The sequence below is a fragment of the Plutella xylostella genome, chromosome 20 (assembly GCF_932276165.1).
Source record: "Plutella xylostella chromosome 20, ilPluXylo3.1, whole genome shotgun sequence".
Classification (NCBI taxonomy): domain Eukaryota; kingdom Metazoa; phylum Arthropoda; class Insecta; order Lepidoptera; family Plutellidae; genus Plutella; species Plutella xylostella.
Genome location: NC_064000.1, coordinates 1,208,139 through 1,232,880, shown reverse-complemented (window position 1 = coordinate 1,232,880; position 24,742 = coordinate 1,208,139). Strand labels below are relative to the sequence as shown.

The 24,742-nt window shown below is 37.5% G+C and overlaps 1 protein-coding gene and 2 long non-coding RNA genes across 3 annotated transcripts in view; 2 read left to right on the top strand and 1 right to left on the bottom strand.

Moving 5' to 3' along the window:
- The window catches only part of LOC105389736, a 68,807-nt gene extending 45,525 nt beyond the window's left edge, over positions 1-23,282 (top strand). The window contains exons 3-13 of the mRNA XM_038109762.2: positions 12,953-13,038; positions 14,435-14,609; positions 16,064-16,206; positions 16,589-16,686; positions 17,293-17,462; positions 18,120-18,238; positions 18,797-18,934; positions 19,304-19,474; positions 19,796-20,108; positions 21,154-21,306; positions 21,709-23,282. Coding sequence (XP_037965690.2) covers positions 12,953-13,038; positions 14,435-14,609; positions 16,064-16,206; positions 16,589-16,686; positions 17,293-17,462; positions 18,120-18,238; positions 18,797-18,934; positions 19,304-19,474; positions 19,796-20,108; positions 21,154-21,306; positions 21,709-21,800 — 1,658 coding nt within the window. The 3' untranslated portion in view covers positions 21,801-23,282. The remainder of the gene's footprint in view (positions 1-12,952; positions 13,039-14,434; positions 14,610-16,063; positions 16,207-16,588; positions 16,687-17,292; positions 17,463-18,119; positions 18,239-18,796; positions 18,935-19,303; positions 19,475-19,795; positions 20,109-21,153; positions 21,307-21,708) is intronic.
- LOC105387748 lies at positions 7,832-10,370 on the top strand. Its single transcript, XR_007267458.1, has 4 exons — positions 7,832-7,973; positions 8,310-8,443; positions 8,875-8,934; positions 9,433-10,370. It is a non-coding gene; the product is annotated as an uncharacterized LOC105387748 (long non-coding RNA).
- LOC119693941 lies at positions 8,153-9,170 on the bottom strand. The gene is made up of 2 exons (XR_007267459.1): positions 8,800-9,170; positions 8,153-8,265 (listed from the first exon to the last, which is right to left on the bottom strand). It is a non-coding gene; the product is annotated as an uncharacterized LOC119693941 (long non-coding RNA).
- Positions 23,283-24,742: the final 1,460 nt, after the last annotated feature.

Here is a 24,742-nt window from a genome sequence, read left to right as displayed (position 1 = left end):
TTTGCGGATAAAGATGCTTTTTCTTGACACACCATGTTTATTTTTATTTGTAGGTATATAAAATTTATAAATAACGATATACCGAGAGTATAGGCTTTTATTACAAAAATGTTATTTGCGAGACATTGTAAGACAACTGAACTGACACTGACACGCAATTTCTTCATAAAAGCCATAGATCATGACAATGTTAACATTCAAATACTACTTATCTATGTGTCTTGTTATTGTTCTATGGTCTTGTTGATAACGCCATCTTACATCTTTTTTGGTAGTAAGAGTAATATAAAGAGATGGCACTACCTTCTACTAAAAGTTCAGCCATTAAGGCACTGACTCCCCCTGGTGCCTATGCCTGCACCCACATTATCTAACTCGGGTGTCAACTATTCTCGAATACTTGCCGTATAAATCTATGATGGATTTCTAACCGTCTTTTGGTATCGGCTAACTCGGTCATGATCACTAAACGAATAAATAAATAAATAAATAAAATTTATTTTCAAATCAGTGTGTACATACAGTTTTCTAATTATGTTACTTAATTTAGTAGCTACACGTTATTGCACACAAAACAATTATGAGACCCTACTCCCTAATAAAGGGCATAGCCCTGTAGTTTTAGGATAGGTAGTGATTGAATAATAGGTAACAGCCGGGCCATTATGTAACTCGGGTGTCAAAGATTCGCGATTACTAACCGTATAAATCTATGATGGGTTTCTAACCATTTTTTGGCATCGGCTATCTCGGTCATGATCACTAAACGAATAATAGGTATGAGATTTATCGATACACTAGACTAGAGGTTGAAAAATTTTTATGAAAATATTCTGTGATTTGGTTAACCGACTAAATGACAACTTCATTTCACTTCAAACTACAAGTACTGACATTAGGGCTTTTTAATTTGCCGCATTATTTAGTTAGAAATGGCGAATAAATGTTGAAAATAATAAATGTTGACCGCTGACAGTTATGTGTTGATCATAGTTAATTCACTGCGGATGTGTTGATTTTGTGTGTAGGTAGATAGTTGATAAATATCTTGTCAGTCATAATGAATTGATAAATAAGTATAACACACAATCAATAATTGTGTTATTATTTTATTTCAATGGACAACATTTCATTTTTTACCCTATATTTTTATTAGCTATTCGGAAAGTTTGTTAAAAATTAGAGGACCTGTATTTTTTTATTTTTCATGTACATTTATTTTTCCATGTTATATTTAACTTTAAACTTTATTATTTTAAAACCGGAAGTGACGTAGGCATTTTAGGCTCAATTTCGATTTTAGTCCTTTGCCTTAGTCTCGAAAAAAAAACATTAATGACACTGACAACTGACAAGTGACATAAACTTTGTTTACGTGCCAACCAACAAATGGGTATTTTCAAATGACAAAAAAGTGTGACATTGATATTTCTGATGATAAAAAAATACTTATCATGAAATAATATTTTTACTAAGCATTAAAGTCAAGCATAATTGAATTCATAATATATTACTATTTTAAAATAAATATAATATACCCCAAAATTTTTCAGCTATGTAGGCCGGGGCATGCTCTGGGACATTTATTATACAGGGTGATTGGTAAGTCGATGTATTCCTTCAAATGGGTTATAGACGAAGGCATTTCCAGTCGATTGAACCCCATAATGCATTATCCGAAAGTCAACCATTTCTGAGTTATTTAAGTTTTAAGTTTTTTTAGGTTTTTGCCAAAATGTATGTTTAAAAGCAAAATATTTAAAAAAACTAACCATTTTTTTAATACTTTTTTTATTGTTTTGCATTGGTGACACCTTAGCCAACTAATTATAATCATTAAATGCGGAATATTCAACTTAATTAAGACAAAGTGCTTCAAAATAGTTGAAACATTAAGGAAATGTAGCGAAAGGTGAAAACAAAAATGCTAAATTAAAAAAGAATTTTATCTGAAAATTTTTCAGGCACTACAGCTTAAAAACATATTCAATTTATAAGCTTTAAAATGACATATTCAAATCTAAAGTCGATTAAGGTAACGATAGAATGCTTTTTCGACAGCACAGCATGTGAAATTGTTTAACCGAAAAATGACATCTCCTATAATACCTACTATTCGGTGAAACTTTTCAGCTAAAACATTTGGCACAGTGTTTGAACACGGTGAAGTTAAAACAATCATTATCGGTCAGTGCTACTGGAAAATCATGTTTTCGGCGAATTAACCGTCGTCGAACAGTAGCTTTGGGGAACCGGGTTGTGAAGAATTAATTTGTTTTACCAAACATTACTGAATAATACTTTCGGCTAACGAGTTATCGGACAACCATTATTTCGGTGAAGCAACATTGTCGTCGATCTGTGCTTTTGAGGATCCGTGTTATCGGAGAACAATAATTAGTAAAAGGTTCAGAGCTCTACAAAGTCCAGTTATGAGACATTTTACCTTAAAACTGGAACTAATCTTGTTCGTTTCCCTACTGAGATTTGTCCGCCTATGCAGTTGTTTTTGGCTATATCTTGGAAATACCTTAATCGATTTTAGATTTGAATATGTCATTTTAAAGCTTATAAATTAACTATGTTTTTAAGCTGTAGTGCCTGAAAATTTTTCAGATAAAATTCTTTTTTAATTTAGCATTTTTGTTTTCACCTTTCTTAACATTTTCTTAATGTTTCAACTATTTTGAAGCACTGTGTCTAAATTAAGTTGAATATTCCGCATTTAATGATTATAGTTAGTTGGCTAAGGTGTCATCGATGCAAAACAATCAAAAAAGTATTAAAAGAATGGTAAATTTTTTAAATATTTTGCTTTTAAACATAAATTTCGGCAAAAACCTAAAAAAAACTTAAAACTTAAATAACTCAGAAATGGTTAACTTTCGGATAGTGCATTATGGGGTTTAATCGACTGGAAATGCCTCCGTCTATAACCCATTTAAAGGAATACATCGACTTAACAGTCACCCTGTATAGCGGGTCATCTCTTAATGCGTACTAACCATTTTATATGATCAATAATAAAAAAAAGTCTAAAAGTGTCAGAACAGAATTTATGAAAATGACCCAAATAAACAACAAAACGTCACGATAAAACGTCAACGTCAATTAAAAATGAAAGTGACAGTTATTTTTTTTTTTCATCTATATAGGCTTTGAGCAACAAAATGCATCGCACCTAATGAATGACATCATCAGCACTTTTAGACTATTTTATGAATTTCTCCAAAATGATATATCCTAAAAATTCAAAAATATTTTTTTTGTGGCCTTTAAAGCTAAATCTCGAAATGGTTTTCGATTTATAGCCGCTTAGGTTTTTTGAAATGTTGTCCATTGACCTTCACTGTATAGCAAGTACTTACATGTAAACTAAATTATCTAAAAACATATAAGTAGTTGTCTTGATCACGTAGACTAGCTGGATTTCCGACATATAGGTAGGTGACCGGTACCTAAAGGAAGATGAAGGACAACATTTTATTCCGCTCCTATAAGGAGACATAAATCCAGCTATGGACTATGAATATTATGATGAATGATGATAGATTCCATGATGCACTTGGGTACCGAGACTACCGAGATATATTTTTATGAAGTACCACATAAGTGCATAATTAACTAACTACTTACCTATATTAATTTCAAATTCACATATGAATGCATTACCTACTAAGTCATATACCTAAATAGAAAAAAGTTTTATTATGTTCATAATTTTCATAGAAAATTCCCTTAGAATAATAATAGTCTCGCGCTAAGCTAGGAGAAAATCGTTTCAAATTTCACATTACGAATGCACGAGCCACTATATACTTATGAATTCTGGGTTTAGTCTCATAAAATTCACATTTGGACATAATATGAGCAATTTAATTCTTTATTTAAAAGCTACTGTTTACTAGTTGCCCAAGACAAGACAGTTGGGCCACCCAAATTTGTACTTATGATTCCAACTATCCAATACAAAATACCAATCTCGGGTTTCGATGAAATATTCGCATAATATATATAATTTTAACAAGATGGCGGCCGGTGGGGATTGAAGTCTATACCCATGATGACGTCATTATTGGCAACCAACCGGACTTACATAATGCGAATAGTATCAAAATTTGCTTTTTGACAGTCTGCTTACGGTGAAAAGAGTTATCAACGACATACATAATGACCATGCTGATGTACCTACTTTAAAATAAATACTTACGGTTCTATTCTAGTTAAGTAGGTATGTTAATGAAGGAACCTATTAATTTACAGGTAGGTAGGTATGTGAGTACTATTGAAAGTAGGGATGAGCTGAATATTTTTTCACGAAATTGCTGAACTTCGGTACTTACGTAGGTCATATTATAATTAAAACAAAATCAAACATATATTACTTTTCACTCTCTTACTGTCAAATTTCTCGAAATCAAATCAAATAGGTAGGAAGCTCAGACCAACTACAAAGTAGGTAGGTAGGTATTTCGGCAAAATACATTGTCTGCGCGGCGGCGCGGCGCGGTGGTGGCGGCGGCGGCGGCGGCGGCGGCGCGCGATAGCCACGCAGCCCACGCACACATAGTCAGGCTCACTTACACAACGATAGCGCGGTAACCGAGTTAAAAAGAGACGGCCACAGAGTATGAGCGGGACAAAGCATAATGCCATCAAAACAAAAACATACCTAACTTGTAAAAAATGCCAAGTCTCCCAAACGTAAAAAAGTCGGTTTCTTTTTTCTGTTTCTACCTACTAAAGGGTTCTCCTATTTTAAGTAATGAAAAAACCTTAACTCAACATAAGCTTGTAGTGACCATATTCATAGGTATATAATATATAAGAAATCTTGTGATGCGATTGGTGATCTATTTATTTAACGAACGAAATAAGTCCAAAGTGATATGTTTAGCGACCCCCATTGTACATTGTACCTATACCTACACCAACGCCAAGTTAATTTTAATGATCGACCCGTCATTGTATATCCACATCAAAAGTGCTACGAGTACGAAGGGAAGGATTTGTGGAAGAAACTACAAACTCTTGACATCAGAACCAAGAGGGCCGATGTCCATTTTTGAAACTTTTCAGTAGAGCCAAAATAAACTTTTACCACCGTTAAAACAAACAAAGATGTTTGTTTTGGAGTCGAAATACCTACATTATTTCGCTCGGCTAGTTAATGAAAATACAAAATCGTTTCATTTGAAGACAATATTTATGCAATATTAGCGAAAAAATCTAGTTTTGTATCTTTGAGTATGGATATCAGCCCCATTTTTCGACTATAAATATAAATAGTAACTTAGAGGCTCACGTCAATAAAAGACTTTACGGCAGTATAGATTTTAGACTAAAAGGCAAGGCTTTTGTTAACATCGGACCTTTTGGTCAAGAAAATAAAATTAACTTTAAAAAATGCGTATACCTATTATAACAACAGACTGTATGGTTCGGGGAATAAATAGTATTCAAGTTGAATTTTGGCTTGTGTATGTCTACATAGGGGGGCTTGTCGCTCACGTCCGTAGGTACAAACCCTAGTTACCCTACACGTGTCCCCTGGGTGGTGCTAACGAGTGACAACGCCGAATGTCGGGCGGCGGTAAATCGACCCGACCTCCTCTCCTAGCAGAGGCGGCGATCTCCCGCCGTAAAAAAGGAGAATCACCAACACGCCTGCCAAGCGCGGTGATTATGGCAAACACACCTCCTTATGATGGAACAAACAAAGCCCCGGCCCCCAGTCTCCGGCAGCCCCGCTATCCCGGACTCCGGTAGCGGTTACGGTAACGGCGGGGCAGGGGGTGCGAAGAATCTCCGGCAGAGAGTCGGCTACCAGCCCAACCGACCCTTGCACCTGGCAACATATAACGCACGGACACTGAGGGAAGACGTGAAGATAGAGGAGCTGGAAGAGGTAATCAGCAAATTAAAATGGGACATTATAGGGTTATCCGAAGTCCGACGAGAGGGAGAGGATACGGAAATTCTCCAGTCCGGAAACGTGCTGTACCACCGGGAGGGCGACCAACTGTCCCAGGGGGGTGTCGGGTTCATCGTCAACAAGTCCCTCGTCAACAACATCGTTGAAATCGGAAGTGTGTCGACACGGGTTGCGTACCTCATCCTGAGAATATCTAAACGATACTCAATGAAGGTCATACAGGTTTACGCACCCACATCTAAGCACACCGATGATGAGGTCGAACTTGCGTATGAAGACGTATCGTCTGCCCTGCGTAAGTTCACTACTAATTTCACGGTGGTGATGGGAGACTTTAATGCGAAACTCGGAAAACAAGAAGGCGGCGAAAACCTGGCCGTATCAAAACTGGATCACCTGCCGGAATGGCTGGAAAAGTGGTGGGCAACGTGGGCACCGAGATGTTGTCCGCCGCACCTGGCTAAGAAGCTGCAACTCCGAAGTCATTTCGTCTCAGTCAAGTACCTGGGGGTGGCGATCGAGCGCACGCTCACCATGAGTGTGCAAGCGGTCAACTCAGTCTACTAGGCGAAGGCCGCACGGGCTATGCTCTGTCCCATGTTGGCTTCCCGACTCCCCCTGCGCAAGAAGCTGAGGATCTTTAAAACATACATGCGTTTCCGTATTACCTACGCTGCTCCGGCGTGGTACGCACTATGCTCGATGACCAACTGCATGAAGCTCCAGCTACAGCAGAACCTGACTCTGAGGGCCGTTCGGGGTTGTATGAACTTAACTGAATGTGTTTCGAACCATAAGGTCTGACGTGAAAATTTGACCGCATATAAGTAATATTTAGTTGGACAAAAGGGTACGTTATTGATATGGGACGAACTATTTGCAGGTATTTTTGAACTGTTGTTTACAACCGACCGTATATAAAATAACATTATTTTCATATTTGTACAGCCATAACGTCTGAAATTATAAAAAGTCCGTATGGTTCCAGTGTACTGTGGATATGCGACCACTTTTAGGAAAATGAAGTTTTGAACAAAAAGAGATAGAGATACGTGTGTTAGACTAAAAGAAAGAAGGATCTTTAAAAAAGTGATTTTCGCAAAAATTTTACATCGGCCCTAATGGTTCTGATGTCGAGAACTATGTTCGACGATTCCGGATTCTCTCGAAGAATAACTTTATTGCGAAACCTGAAATCAATTCGTCTGGACACCAGCGAGTCAATGACGAATTATACAATACAATACAATACTCTTTATTTGCACCAAAATAGATCAACATACAAAATTAAACTTAAAAATAAAAACAGATTAAAAAGGCGGCCTTATTGCTTATAGCAATCTCTACCAGACAACCTTATTTATTAATTATGAATTAGTTATGTGACGCTAATCTAATAATGGAAACGGCGCGGCGTAGAAATTGTCTGGAACAGGTTTTAAAGTGGATGACGAGTGGATTGGATGCCTAATACTAGCGGGTTTGCCAAAAAATACTTCCCTATGATAATGGTAATAGAAAATTCGGGAATCACCATTACGGGTGACGTAGTTACAGAGTACATTATGACGTAGTGAAGACAAAGTTGATAGATCTTGCAGTAAACTACAATAGTACCGAGCTAGCAAGTGCTTTTTTGAGCAGAGAGTAGCACAGTCAACAATATAAGGTTTGCAGCACTGCTAAGAATAAAATTCACAGCTTAAATATAACATTTCGTAAAGTTTTCAAGAACAGGGGTATCAATATTTACAATATAAATAAATACACATGCAATGTCATTACATGATACTGGCAGAAATTGTTGGCACACCCGACAGATTGCCATAAAAATGCCATCATCATAGTAGCGGCAAGATGGCGGCGAAGCAGATGTTGGCAGCAAGTGAAGAAAACTAGTGCCTTATTATTATGCCTGTATTCTGTGAAGGAAAGCAGTCTCGTCTGCCATTTGGTCACAACGGTGCAAGGAGCAGTGGACCCCTGGATGTAATAAACATGCCGATGTCTGTGGGCCAATGGAGATTGGAGGATCCAGGTATTTCCTAGTTTTTGTTGATGACTATAAATCTTGATATAATGATCATAATATTTCATATTATCCTTTATCAATTAACCATTATTCAGTTTAAACGCTTTCTCATCTCTAATCATCAATTCATCACATTTCAAACTTTGGATTTGCTATCCAGTCAGCCAACAGTGATTATAAACTCACTGTTCTATCATGCATTGTCCCCAACATAACATCTTCAATGCCTCATTTCCGTGTCAATGTACAGGACATCAACATACCATCTCACATTCAGCTTGCCGATGCTTCAGCGAACCTAGAAATATAGATATTTTACTTGGGTGTGACATCATGTTTCAGATCCTACTGCGTGAGAGACTGCCAGTGATACCAGGTCAGCTGTTTCTACACAACACTCAGTTCGGCTACATTGTTGCTGGCACTGCACCATTGAACAGCGAGGGATGTTCATCACTACCAAGTAACTTTTGCAAGTCAGTATCTGAGGCTGTCTCAACAGAGTCTTTAAATAGGAAAATAGATAGTTTCTGGGAATGTGAGCAGGTACCTGAAAAAGGGAACTATATTCCTACTGAATTAAATCCAGCTGACTGTCTGTCAAGAGGTGTAGATCCTCACAGTCTACTGAATAATCAATTTCATGAAACTGAATTCAAACATAGTGTAGAATCAGTAAATGTGCTTCAGAACTTACCTGAGTTAAAGTGTGAGGCTGAGAAAACAAATATGATACATGCTTAGAGTATATAGATACATGCAATCGGTTTAATATAACCATAAGCCCATAAGCAGTTTATTTGGTTCTTTATGATTGGCTTTGCAGACATACCATCCCATTGTCAGCTTGCCTTCTTACATCTCTTCTTATATCTTTATTTAATATTTTTTTTCTTCTAAATTTCAGCTTTCCTATTTTTTCGGGAATACCGCCGCTGCCCCCGGGCCATGCCTCTATAATGAGAAGGTAAGTGTAGAAATACATTATTTTAAAACAATAAAGTCATTTAAATGATATTGAAACTGATAGACCAGTGTAGCTCAGTCGGATAAGCGCCCGCTTCTCGCGCCAGAGATACGGGGGTCAACACCCACATGTGCCAATGAGTTCTTTGAATTTAAGTACAATGTATACCATCGCTCTTACGGTGAAGAAAAACATCGTGAGGAAACCTGCATATCTAGATTTAGCTCATCTAGATATGTGATCTGTTCCTCTCTACCAACCCGCAGTGGACCAGCTGTATCAGGGCCTCTAGTACGGGTTTTGCAATTTACGTAAACGAAATTTTTTTTGTTTTCTTCTGTCACCTGCATAGATTATCTGTCAAAAGTTTCATGATAGTTTCCGCTAGAGGCGCCACTTTGTATGCGAGAAAACTGAAACTTTTATAGTTTTTAGTTCACACAGCAATGTTATTTATTTGGCACGCCTATTTATTAATGTATCGTTTCTTGCCAACAGATCACCTGGGTGAAGATGACGATGCAACATCGACATGTCGAAGTACCCAGCGAATGTGACGACAAAACTACTAAATGGATTTTGATCAACAGACAACCTGGATAGGCAACTTTTTAAAAATCCTAGAATCACTACCAGAAAACTTTTTAGCTCTAAGTTTTATTTTAACAGTTACTAGAAAATAAAACCGAGAGCATGTTAAATAAAACAAACCAACACCTATCCCAAAAGAAATGGTAGAAACATAATCAACAAAATATATCATACAGGTTACCAGATAAGGCAAGTAATAATGAAAAATAATTTATCCATCTTTTATCATTGCATGTTATTGTTATAATGTATTTCTACCTATGGGTACAATAGTGGGAGTAGCCTGTATTTATAGTTGGTGAACAAATTGCTTGCTAATGATAAGGCACGGAATTAAAAGGGACAGACAAATATTTAACAAGACAGAAATTAAAACCCTAAAGAATACGTATGTTTATAAAAATGAAAACAGCTGTATTTATTTTAACTCTTTGGACACATGGCGCCATCTGTTGCCGAGTAGCGGTAATAATAGCGACACCTGTTGTCGAGTAGTAGTAACAATGAGTTAGTGCAGTGAGAGTGAAGTGAACGTAACAATTATATTATTTATATATATTTTAATATTTATAGGTTCTATTTAAGTTTAGGTTTATTAGTAGATCACATTTTATTCTGTTTTATTTAATAAAGTATGCTCTTACTTAAAAGAGCTATGATATAATTCAAGCTATCGATTTTAACTGTTGTATCCATATTCTGATTGATAAATAATAAATTTAGAAATATCATTGTGATTTTAATCATACCTACTTATAACAATATAAAATAATTTAACATGATTGTGTTGATGTAGTTTCTAATGTGGATTTGTATACTTAAAATAAAATAAATTTGTCTTGGCATCTTTTATTTACCTACATATTAAGAACCCAAAATAAGTCTGTAATATAACTGGTTACATTCATTACTGTATGTATTTTTAAAAGTAACCATCATTAAAATAAAAAAAATAAAAAAGATCTTTAGTTGCTTTAGTTAGATTCGATCCACAGACCACAGGGATCTAGTTCGAGGCTGTAACCAACTGGGTTGAGGTGCTGATAATTGTTTAAGTGAAAAATTCCTTCACTTTCTTCCCTAGCCGACAACTTACTTAATACATATTTCAGATGCTTACACTTTTCATTATTTTGAAGTCCCTTGACCATATACGTACATAAAGTAGTTATTGCTACGATCTATATACCATCGTCTATCCATTACATACACTCGATGAGTGGTAGATTTAGTTCTTATCAAGTTTTAACTTGATTAACATAACATAATATTTTCCTATATGGGCGACTATTTTTTCATGATTATGAAGAAATAACCCATTGTGGCGGGATACTGTTAGCACTACATGCTAGAGAATACTTCAATGAACTTATAGACATACAACACATTTACTAACGTGCTCCGAGAGATTAATTACGTCACAATTACATTATATAGCGACATAACCGCAAATATGAGCGACAATTTTTTCATGATTTTGAAGAACAAGCAAATCTACCCAAATTCTGTTAGCACTAGATGCTAGAGAATATTTCAATGAACTTATAGACATATATCACATTTACCAACGTGCTCCGAGAGATTAATTACACCACGATAAATTTACGGCTTCTTTGCGCAATTTGCTGTACAATGTATTCAGGCGCTTTCTCTTTGATTGATTATTTTGAAGTCAATTGAGCAAACACAAAGATGACATATATAGATTTATAATGTATTTACCATCGTCTATCCGTTATTTACACACTCATGTGGGTAGATTTAGTTGTAATTTTTTTTTTAATGAGTGACATTAACTTGTAATGTAATTAATCTGCCGGAGCACTCTGAATGGTGTAATAGTAGTTAGTAAGTTAATTGCAGCATCCCCTAGCATGTAGTGATAACAGAATTTTGCTACTTTTTCTTATTTCTTCATAATCATGAATAATATTTGGCCGTATTGAGTGTCCTTATAATTAATAATTTTGATTAATTTCGAGCACACTGTTAAATGTGTAATATGTATATAGGTTCATTGCAGCATCCCCTAGCATGTAGTGATAACAGAATTTTGCTACTTTTTCTTATTTCTTCATGATCATGAAAACAAATTCACTCATACAAAAAATTTGCTTCTGCTGCTATGTTCACGGCGGTCGCCGTAGCAAGTTGTTGTAGCCCAAAGCTACGTCGTAGCACTCAGACTACGCCGCGCCGTAGTCGCGGGTTTTTGTGAAGAATGTATTGTAATCCGATAATCATACAAATACGGGAATATTATTATTAAATTATTTATAAAAAAAACAACAGGGCATGACTCAGTAAGTCATTCTAAACAACTTTTGGAAATTCGCGAAATTTACTATACCATTTTTACGGTTCTACCTTTTTTGGCATAAGATTTATTTGCCTAATCTCGTATTGCATAGTAACGTTTGGCCAAAGTCTCGTTACGCCGAAAATCGTATGGCATAAATCTCGTTTAGTAAAAAGTTATTTCGCATAACATTGTTTAGCCTAATAATGGTATGGCCAAATCTTGAATAGCCTAATAATGCTATGGCATAGGTTTATTAGGTTTATAAAAATTAATAATATTCGTTTGGCTTTAACTTTGACGGAGCGTCTCCCTACATAGCGCAAACTGGTGCCTTGTATTGTTTCCGCTGTTTGGAAAACGCTCCGCTCCGCTTCGCTGCGCTCCGCTTTGGTTTTGATGAACATGCGCACTTAACACGCCCCTCCTCGCTTTGCTCGTCGTCGCACCTATTTTTAGGTTTCGATCTCATGGGGTTTGTAATAATTATATTGGTCGTTAACTTTCGATTTTTTGATCATACAATATCCTGATTTTCGGGATGTAGGAGAAAAATACCACAATTTGTACATTTACTACATACTTAATATATTATTTATTAAGATAACATTACGAGAAACAAGATTATACATAGGTATAGACGAACATAAATTTGAGCAAACGAAACTTAGGTGTTTAAAGATTGTGCCTAAAGAGTTTTAGACGAAACGAGCCTTATGCCACATAAGTTTTGGCAAAGTGATGGTTCGGCCAAAAAAGTTTAGACCATACGAGTAATGCGAAATGAGTTTTGGTCAATAAAGATTATGCGAGATGAGCGGAACCCCATTTTTACAACATCTTGTATAGACTGTGTAGTACAATTTTGTTTCATTAATTCAGTAAAGTAAGATGAAAGTTTAGCCTTTTTCGTAAAGAAGTAGCATGTTTGAAAACTGAGCTACTATACTCTGTCCATTATATTATTGGTTTTTTGACATTCGAAAACCCATACATATTTGACGACTGCAAAGCAAAACCAACTTAACTTACCAGACACAAGGAAACGTCAAAAATACAATAACATAGTGGAAACTCTATAGGTGGCGTCCTCTATTTCTTTTAACGCTCCTGAAATATTTGTTTCAGCTGAAAAGGACCAGATAATTCAGCTGACATTCGTGGATGTGTTCCACATCGAGTACCACCCCGACTGCGCCTACGATTATTTGGAGGTATGTAATGTAATTTTTCACGAGCCTACACTGTCTTTATTGACTTGTCATAAAAGGTAAACAATAATCTTTCACTGAGTTGCACAAAAGTACTTTAAGATAATGTTGGCATTAAAAGTATAGCTGCCTTGCTTTGACAGTATACGGATAGAAAGAGACGGACATAGATCTAATGCCTAATTAGCTAAAAAAGTTCATACCGGTATCAGTGTGTCTTATTAATCAAAATATTGATAAACGAATAAACTACAATGCTTTCATTGCATTAGTAACCATTTTCGCTAAGTAAGTAAGTAAGTATTTTTCTATTATTACGAAAATATTGAATAAACCGTAAAGTCACAGTAGCGGTGCGGGAAACATAAAATTACGAACTCGATACTTCAAAGGTAATTTCTTTATTGGAAAATTTTAAAATTTACGCCTAACGAGCTGTGCTTGGGGAATGTAAAATGGCCGATAGATACTTACTTTACCCACCACTAATATACTTTTATTACCATCCATAGTGCTTTTACTCAGGAATTCCTGGTTGGATTAATGTAGCCCACACTTAAGCTAGTGCTGGTAATTTATTACAAATATGCATACGAAGGTAGAAAACTAGTAAGCTTACATAAATGCAGTTTGATATATTGGTTAATGGAAAATTTGTGTGCTGTGAGCTTAGTACGTTGTTAAAATTCATGAGTTTTTACTTACGTAATTGGTAACGTAGTTGTTATTATAGTTTATTAAAATACCTATTCCATTAATTGACCCTCACACCTTGTGTGAATGCCATATATTATTATATTGCTGGCGTAATTTCGACAGTGCATTATTGTCCAACTGCAAAGCGTATGCTAGAGAGGGTAACTTACCTCGGCCAGTAATCAAATACCTTTGGCACTGTAATAAGATTTCCCCGATCGAACAGGAAGCTCATTCTTAAAATTCCATCCTGTTTAAGACTTGGGGTCACCACTTTAGGGTTGATTAATCATCCCTAATCAGAAGGAAGATGAACCCAATTTAAAGATGGGTGTTCTTATTTGACCATATTTATTAGAGCGGGTGCGTGTCAAGCGAATCTCAGAATCTGGCTAGGTACATAGAGTTATAATATATGTGTGTATACAAATATGATACTGATATGTGCGTATACCCAAACAGATAAAACATAAAATATTCTTCATTGCACACAACTTAAAAAGAACTATGAAACTTTCACAAAGTTAGGAAAGAAAATAAATAGTATAATCGGCGGCATTACTAAAAGTAATCTATTCCAGTCAACCACATAGCTACTTATAATAATATTCTTAAAACCTATAATATAGTTATTAATAAGTAGGTAGGTAAACCTATTTAAATATTTGCCATTTTAATCTAACCCAGACTTGTAATTCCCCAGGTGCGCGACGGCGAGCACGGCTACGCGTTCCCTCTCGGCAAGTTCTGCGGAGAAACCTTCCCCAAGCAGATCTGGTCTTCAGGCCCGTACCTGTGGCTGAAGTTTCACTCTGACGACACCATCGAGTACGAGGGCTTCCATATTAACATCAAGATTGAGCCGAGTCCGAAGAGCCGTGAGTTTTCTGTTACTTACTGCCAGTTTCAATAACTCTATCTACTCGTACCGATGCCTGGTAGTTACTTTCATACTATTTCGACACAATCATATGAAAGTAACTACCAGTCATCGGTAGATAGAGTAATTGAAACTGGCAGTTATTCGTCATGTCTGTTTTTAATCTCAGATACTAAATTGCCAGATTCTGATTAAAAATGAACAAAAACAGGCAACGCATATCACAATTGAATCAATGTATTGATGGCGAGTTTATACACCGCAGCAATGAAAAAGTTTCAGTGAAGAAGCACCAAATTACTCGTAAACGTTAAAGGCTAGCTTCATGACGAAATCTGCAATATTGAAGTACATTTATAAGCGCATCAGAATATTACAAACAAAAAACATAAATATTGTGTTCAAATTTTGAAATAAATGAATAAAAAATTGGGGTCATTTAGTGTTAGCACTTTGTAAGTGACACTTTGTTATTGCCAGCAAATGTATATCATTAATGTTTAATCTACTATATGTTATTAGATTACTAAATGTACATACATGAATGTGTACTTTGTGTGTGTAAGTTTTAATAAACACTGGGCCCAGGTTACTGCTGAAATGTTATATTCAGTGCATGGGAATCCGTCTGTTGTTTGTATTTCGCCCGGCTAAGCCTGCAATCATAAGCTATGAAACATGCAAGTACTTGCTTACGTAACAGGCAACGTAGAGGTTTGTTTCGTGATATATTAAATAATAAATATATATCAGGTTATGAGTCTGCAGTGAGCTGGAAAATTACATTAGTAATTTCAGTATAGAATTAAACAGGGCACCAACCTATTGTATGTCTATTTATGTTTTACTCACATTGTATGTTTGCTGATTAAGATGAAGTGTAAGCTCAACGGTACTAGTTATTATTCTGTGGCTCAACTAGCACCGCCGATTGAATAAAAATCATAATAAAAAAACATAGAAGTTAATGAAAGTAATAAATGCTAACAATGGCTGTTTCTGGCGGAAATGACCTCAGCTTGCACATTCCAGGGAGGTTCTAATAATTGGAATTAGCATGATGAGGGTGTGAAAGTGGAAGATTTGGGCAAAAAAGCTTTCAAACGGAAAAAAAGTGTTTTTTTTTTATTGGCGGTGTTGCTAGGTGGCCTTGAGTTTTCTGAGGCATTCCTAGTGAGAAAACTGTTTTCCCGTTGTGTAGAGTGAACGGAAAACTACAAAATTGTGATTTACCCTTTGACTTATATATTATTAGCGTAAGGACAGAGCCAACCGTTCAAGAAAATGACTCCCTCGCGCTGGCCCTAAAATCTTATATATCTGTCATAATTTTTTGGAATTTGGGCCACCGCGTGGATGTAGTTTTCATTAAGCAAAATGTTCTGACGGGCGCGTCCTTCCTTTTGGATATGCCCCTTTTAGTCCCAATTCTCACCCCCTTCTTCTTCCCAGAGATGATCCCCCGCGAGTGCTACATCGAGCTGTCGGGCATGTACGGCGTGGTGGACACCGGCGAGATCCCGGAGCCGTGCCTGCGCGACTCCGCGCAGAACCTCGACGTGCTGTGGACCATCACCAGCCCCGAGAACACCAAGGTAGAGTTATGAGATCCTGGTAGACATATTGAAGGCATACATTTCAAGGTATTCATAGGCATAGATATAAAGGTATCCATTTCAAAGAGGTCTTTGGCTGGCTATCAGCAATGAAGAAGCTTCTGGATAAGAGTTTGTCATAATTATAATTAACTAGAGCACAAGATTACTTTCTTCTTATTTTCCTAACAGTAGGCCCGATACACAAAAAAACACTTTATAAATATCACATGTAGTATAAATAAGTACGTATGTAATTTCCAAGAAACTGCGTTTTTTCTTCGTAGGTAGGGGATGCTTATACCTACCCCGAAGCTCCGTATCTGTATTCTTGAGAGTGATGACTATTGTATAATGTTGAATATAAATGTTTTTGTTCCAGATATTTCTCAACTTCACCACATACTCGCTGACCAACCCGAACGAGTGTGAAGAGAATGTCGTCCAGGTGTTCGGAGCAGTCCTTGAGGCACAATCCAGGTAAAGTTCTATTTACTTAACTTAACATAGACTTGCAGAAATATGCCGTTTACGATGTGTTGAAGTAAGTTAACACTATCTATAGCAGGCAAATGTTTGTAGCAGAGAAGTTCTGATAATAGTGATGATTAAAATGAGGAGTACAGTAGCTACCTATTAAAGCGTGGGTTATTTACCGAATTAATAGACTTTCAACTTTGGACTTTTGTTTAGCTGAGTTGTCATATAGTGAGGAGAGCTAACTATCCCTCTATACTAAAGAGTAATACTTAGAGTAAAGTTTTTTTACACAATGATTACGATTGAACCCCCAAACGCACTATCAGGGATATCGGGACTGACAACTATTCTAACTGGCTAATGCTTTCACCACAGTCGAAAAAGGTAGTCAAGTCGTGTCACCGCCACGCTGAGAAGACCCTAATTTCGCTGATAAGGTAAAAAATGTTAGTAGGAGTCTTCTTGTTGCAGCAGAAGACGTCTTAACGTCACTATAGATATCTATGATGTCCCATGCGTGTCATAGGGCAGCCATTAAGATGTCGCTTGACGACAAGTTATTGTTATTTGTCGTATACCACCAATGATTCCTAATTTTCCTGTCAGCCTGGCGAACTACTGCGGCTCCATGGCCAACTCGGTGACGACGAAGGGCGACACCAAGGAGGACAACGGCAACATCATGCACGTGCGCTTCTTCGCCACCAAGAAGGCCAGGAGTTCCGTGTTCAAGGGAAACTTCACCGCTTTCCGGTCACTGGATCCTAATAAGGATGGTGAGTGAGAAGAATTAAAATATTAGTATAACGTGGAATTTGCCATGAGGCAAACATTATTATTCATGCCAGGTAATGGTTCAACAACAGTCAAATTGACCCGTGAAATGTTGACTTACAGAATTTCTCGTCTAAAGAAAGCCTCTTCTACAAATTACGTTTAAAAGAATAGGTAAAACGTTTGTTATAGCAAGCAAGGCGCTGACTTACCCAGAATAAGTTAACACTTTCAGGCAAGTGTATCCGATCCTGGTACGCCCTCCGCATTGAACTGATGATGATCTTATACAAGTAACCGGTAGTGGCTGGATGAAAAAGCTATATCGAGCAGTGAACGATTTAAGGTCTTCGCACATTATAACAACTCACCGGCGACTCGACTCTATGCTAGACATTGATATTTAAGCCCTGTGTCAAGGTATGTTCAAGGTCAATATGTTCAAGGTTTAATTTCAAAAAATGATTATAAAGTAGTGTACAACGAGTGGCCTACGCATCGTACACTAAATGCCTAGAAAAACTAAAGGAGTGTGAGTAGAGTTGCTGCCGCGTTGGCGTGGAGTTGTTATAATGTGCGAAGACCTTTACAGGCTGATGATGTCGAGCATCGGAATCCAAAAATTTAATGTCACACTTTAAACTTAATGACAATTGCAGAGAAATGCACGGACAACGAGTTCGACTGCGAGGACAACACGTGCATCGACCTGCAGCTGGACTGCGACAGCTACGCCAACTGCCGGCTGAAGGCGGACGAGGACTTCGACCGATGCAATGTGAATATCTAGCCGTTGATGACGTAGAATAAGGGTGCACGTTTACAGACACGTCTGTTACGTGTCACCAAATTGATGACCTAATTAGGGTGCAACATAAAAAACATAGGTGCAAAATGGGAAACTTGTCTGTTACAAACCTCATGTCGCTTGCCTCCATTTTTCGACTAAATTAGGTAATCAGGGACCACGTTTTTTTTTAGAATATCTAATCTTATATACTTACATAATTATATAGACCTACTACATATCTGCATATGATTTTTGGAGTAGTATGAAGCATTGATGGTAAAATGTGAAGTTTTCTGTACCTACTGACAACTGGAGGTAAGCTTTATGGTGGTCAGATGGTTGTATTAGGCTGCTGCTTCAATTGCTGTTTACTCCAATTTTTTTAAAAAGGTAGACTATTACCAAATGATTTAAATACGTTCAGCATTTGGTAAAAGTCACCCTGAGTCTATGTTATTAAAAGGAACCTCTCACGAATCCTTAAACCTCCCAACCAATTTTAAAACTTCCTCCTTCAAAAACTCTACAATAAGTTAAAATTTCCAGCACACAACGCACTCGCTGATGGAGCAGAAGCACATCCTGGTGATCCTCATCATCTTCTCGCTGATCCTCTCCGGGATGACCTTCGTCTTCCTCTTCAAGTGCATCAGGAAACTCTACTTGGACCACAAGATCATCAAGGTAAACTCAATGTTAACGCCAAGTATGGTAAAATCTTTCTAAATAAAGTATATAATGGATCCATGTACCTTTTTAGAGAACTGTTTCAAGTATTCCACATAAGTATTTCCAAGTAATCTTGTCACTACTGTCACAACCCATAGCTGAAGTTAATGTTCTACACACCAGATTTACTCATAAATTCAGATTCTGTATACGATATGAACAAAGGCATATTATTATATGAGTTTCTCTAAACCAACACGGTATTTATGTGATTTAGTCTTTCAGATCAATTACACTATTTTTATAGTAGTCTCCACCGATCTTACTTAGATACTTAATAAATGTACTTAATAAAATCTGCTAAAATCCACTTTCATCTACCAGGAACACATAAGACAGTCATGTGAAGACCGTCTCGACGCGCTCGTGACCAGCAGCCATCTCACTCTAGACCCCAAGCAGTTAGAGAGAGACAGCGAACCTCGAGCCAGTCTTGAAAGGGAGAACCACACTAACGAAATGTTCAAGAGGCAGAGAAACTTCTCGCAACATAAGGTGAGTGGGGAAGACGCTTAGGAAGGAAGAAAATGCTTTAGATGTAAATAGATTTTATGAAGCCAAAACAAAAATAGGTAGAAGAGCCTATAATTAAAAGGAAAATAACTGAAACACTTGTTGACAACAATTTTACTCTTTTAGATTAAGGTCAGAGGTAAGGCTGATTAATTTGGAAACGGCTCTAGTTAACCTCTTGTTAATCTGTTAAAATTACTTCTTTGGTTAAATTTCATCAAAGCGAGTCAAATCTCCAACATCCACTGAAGTAACCATAATTTTTTTCTTTTTTTTGTTTCTTAATATACAATTGAATTCCAGCCTGCCAGCATAGACTCAGACTACATCCAAGAGACCCAATTAGACCTGGAAGATGAACCATGGAGACGAGAGATCGAGAGCACACCCCCAGACACAGAACAAGTCAGGATAGAAAGGAACGGAAGATCCAGACGCAGTGATCTGAGCAGGAAAGAACAATCTGTGAGGAAGGACAGCAGAAGTGTGAAAGAGAGGATAGATGAAGACACAAGGGATAGGAAGGAGATAAAAGATGTGTCTGTTGGTGCTCCGGATACGAAGGAGTCGGGATGTCAAACTAGGGAGAGTCTGTTTGATCCGGCTAGTCCTGATGGTGAGTTTAAAATTTACATACCTAAATCTTTGTGATATGCATATTCAGAGGTAATCCGTAGTCTATCTATAATTGTTACACTATAGATCAAGAACAGCTGACCTGATTGGTAGAAAGGGAGGGAGAACCACTAGAACTTTAGAAGGACTTAGGATACTTTTAAACCGGAAATACCACAGGATAACTTTTTAAGACTCACGGACAACAGTTATATATATATATAAACACTTTATTGTATAATAATAGAAACAGTTACAAAAATGGACTTAAAAGTTGTAATTATATACAGAGGCGGGCTTATTGCCAAGAAGCAATTTTTTCTATTAGTTAGCTCTAGATATAAACATTCACAAAGAAAGCGTATATTCACTGATTCAGCTTGCTTGTGTTGGGGTCCACCAACCCGCACTAGGCCAGCGTGGTGGTTTTTGTTGTTGTTTCTATGGCACCGCAGAGGTGCAGAGGGTCTCCACTAACGTCCTCCACTTCCGCCTATCTTCGGCTGTACTTTTGGCCTCGCTCCAGCTTAGTCCAGCTCCAGCGGCTCGCAGCTCGTTTTCGACGCTTCGGCGCCATGTTTGGACAGGGCGTCCACGGGAGCGCTTGCCATTTGGTGGCCTCCAGTCAAAAGCTACATATGCGGCATTCGTAGCTCCTCTTCGTACAGTGTGCCCAATCCATCTCCACTTTCGTTTCGCAATTTCCTTGCCGATGGGAGATTGTGGGCACAGCTTCCACAGATCTTCGTTACGTATTGTCTTCGGCCAGAAAACGCGCAGGATCGACCTGAGGGACTTATTGACGAACACTTGCAGTTTGTTCGTCAGCCCTTTCGTCACTCTCCACGTTTCGCAACCAAAGAGCAATACGGACTTCACGATGGAGTCGAAGAGGGAGATTTTTATCCGCCTTGTGAGCACATTTTTCCAGCGTGGTGGACTAGGCCTAAAATCCTTCTTTCATTGGATGGAGACTCATGCCCCGGTAGTGAGGTCGCTATGGGTCGTGATGATGATTCACTGATTTATTTGCCTTCAATAAACAGGCACGGAATCAGGCAACTCTGGCAGCCGCGGGTTCTCAACCTTCGGCTACTCGGGGGCGACGATCGCGCGCCCCTCGCCCCCCGCCCCCGCCACCGAGACCTCGCAGATCACGATAGAGTTGTTGAGGAGCATGCCTTCGAGACAGGAGTCACGTAAGTTGTATGCTGAGCTATTGTTGATGATTTGTTAGGAGTAAGCTTCTTTTGACAGTGTCCGTTCTTGATTTTTGATCATCCACGTCCATAACCATAACCCACTTGTAACACACTTTTATCATTCTACCTGCAACGAACACCATTTTAACACCCGACAAAAACATGTACGTGTAGTTGTTTGTGCGTACCTATGTGTGTTTATCTGTCTGTTTAAACGTAGCTCCAAAACGGCTGAACCAATTTACGATTTGTTTTTTTGGGTCACAAGTAATGTTACCCCGAGTGTTTTAGACATATTTTATCAAAATCAGCTTAACCGTTCATAAATATTAATAATTCTTCTTTTAGTCTTGAATATTGGATGTTTTTAATATACTTAAAACACCCATTTCCCCACAGAAGTGAAGAAGCTCCCGGACCGCCGGCCAATGAGCAGCGAAACCACTCGCTCCGCCCCCGACGTCATCATCGTGTCCAAGCCGGTTCGCTGATTGTGACCCCTGGGGCCCCGGCCGTGGGCCCCCACGCCCCCCGCGCACTTCCCGCCCCCCGAGCCCCGCACCTGCCCCGAAGGCGCCCACAAACCGCACTGCTACCACGACGTCTCAAAAAGCATGTACTTCAACCAATCAGACGGTTACTACAGCAACTATTTTAAGGAAGGACCAAAGTGTTATGAATACTGTTTGAAGAGTGATGTGGATAGTTTGTGTAAGTCGAAGACTTTGCCTAGGAGTATGGGGTCATCGGTGGATATTAAGGGGCCAAAAGTGCATCCGAGGAATGTGTGTTTCTATGGTGTGGAAGACGACATATCTCCGTTTAGGAAACGGCCGCACAATACGTTTGTGGTGACGGCGGACGTGGAGCCGCACAGATAACGAACGCTTAAGTTTTAGGTTTAGATTGTTGTATGGAAAAGTTTGAGTCGCTTTGTTTTGTAGCTGGCTTTTGGGGTGTCGCTCGCCATTGAGTATCGATAACAAAAGAGATAAGTGTAATAGTGTTCCCAGTAGGCAAACTGTTAGCCGCATATCACTAAACTTCCTGAAGAATTATTTAGCACTCTTGATAAAGAGTAAGGGTGCGTTGCGCTGTATTACTCGTACGTCACGTCATCAATGCGGCATGTATTTTTTATGGAAACAATGCAGCATCGACTCTACGACGACGGCGCTACGCACTAATGGGGTCTCGCCCTAACCCAAAAAATTCAAAGGTGAGCGATTCCCAAAAGTCTTTAAAAGCTATGTAGTAATTTTAATGACTTAAAATTGTGAACTCTTATATCTAGACAAATACGTTTGTTGCATTGGATTGTCTATTTTAAATATTTTAATTGGTACTAATGTGTTCTTGTTTTGTAATAATATAAAACGTTTTTGAACTCGTAATAATTAAAGTCTTCCATACTAATTGAAAGCTTAAACTTTGGGTTAAGGTAAAAATTGGCCGCCATCACTACAGGTTTCTATGTATTTCTAAGGGATTCATTTGGCTGTTAGCCACATGACGCTCGACGACAGGTCCATAGAAATACAATGAGATTAGTGACGTTGGGCGATAGGTCGTTTCCTACAACGTCATGTAGTCGGCGGCCAGCCGCCACCTTTATGGTTACCGATTTCGACATTATAACATTTAAAAATTGGGGGAAACACAGAACTAGTCTTTTTAGACTTTAAACGTAGTTTGATTGTAAAAAAGCGATAAGTAAGGAAATATAAGTAATGTTTTTTTACGAATCCGTGAGGAAACTAGTTTATTTATTTATTATTGTTTGGCCAAATTCGTATTATTAATTAGGTACTACATAAAAAGGTACCGATAGGTAAATTTTAAAAGAATCAGACCAAAGAGTATTAAATTAAGGTGTTAGTAGAAGGATTTTGAAATTGCTAACCCAAATGGCATGATGACATTTTTGTACTTCCTATTTCTAAACATGGAGCAAACATAAATTATTCACCTTTTACAGTATATTTTATTTCACTTTGTTAAATAAAGGTTTTTTTTTCAGAATGATACTTTTCTCACCCTGTACATACAATGCCACTTCTGCAACCCCCTGTATAATTTCACTGAACGCTCAGAGTTCGCATAAACGAATAATAACTTTAGGTCCCAGCTGAGTTGGACTTAGGAGCAGGAATGTATAACTTAGCACTTTCGCAACAAGCTCTTCTAGAAGTTTCGTTAACATTCACTTAGAATAAATAACCACAGCACTAGCAGCCCCTGTATTCTCAAATTACTTATTTGACGTTAGAAACCGGTTATAATTAAAATCAACTTACTGACAAATTATTAATATTAATAATAATACTTTATTGCCAAAGATAATTCACAACAGTACTTACTTAAACACTCACTCTTGATGGCTCCTTGACCCAAAGTGGATCTTGGCCTCCGCTACCAAAAGACGCCACTTCTCTTATATACTTAAACAACAACACAAAAATGAACATGAAAAAATATGAAAGAAACTTAACAATGTATGCTTTCAACACAAATAAATTTAATTACTGAGACAAAAAAGTGATTAATTATAATGTGGCAAGTTACTTGGCGACCCTCCTTGCGGGGTGAAAGAAGTGGCGGGGGCGAGGTAGCACGACATGCTACACACGTAGAAAAGTGTGCCCGGATTAATCTCACGATAGCTTGTAACTATTTCTGACGTAAGTAAAATTTTATTCTATGAGTGTTCCCGTAAATGTCATATTTAGCTTAAAATTTATAGTTTGACAGCATTAAAATTTAGATGTTTACCTTCAGAATATCTACCAATTTGAATTTATTTATGTAAAAGTGTTTTATTTTATAAATCAATTTCCATGTCACTTTCATGTTCACTATCTGTTTGAACTTGTTCATCGTCGTCGTCATCCTCATCTTCATCATCGTTTTCATTAACTTCAATTATAAATCTAAGACAAAAACCAAAAAACATTATACCTACTTTGAAGTATAATGTACTAGAGTACGCCAGTCATATTAGTTCAGTGTACACCTATAATATTTTATGTTTAATTTACATTAAATTATAAATAAACAATAACATACCTGTCCAATACATAGTCAAATACTCTATCAGATTTATAATATTCGTCTTAATTTTTTATGACATGGTCGTCACAATTTCTCCACTTTTCAGGCGAATAATTAGAGAAAAGCAACGCTAAGTCTTTTATCTCTTTATCTAAGTTAGAGTCAATCGACGTTCTTGCGAGCTCGCCTTTCACGTACCGCCACACAAGTTCAATAGGATTTAATTCCGGGTGGTATGGGGGTAGGCGAAGCACGATATGACCATTTTCTTTCAAAATTTCATCAATTTTGTAATTTTTCTCTGTGTTTTGCTCATTAATTACTTTCATTAAATCACATAAATTTTGGTTGCTTTCCTAGTTACAAGAACTGACAACTGACG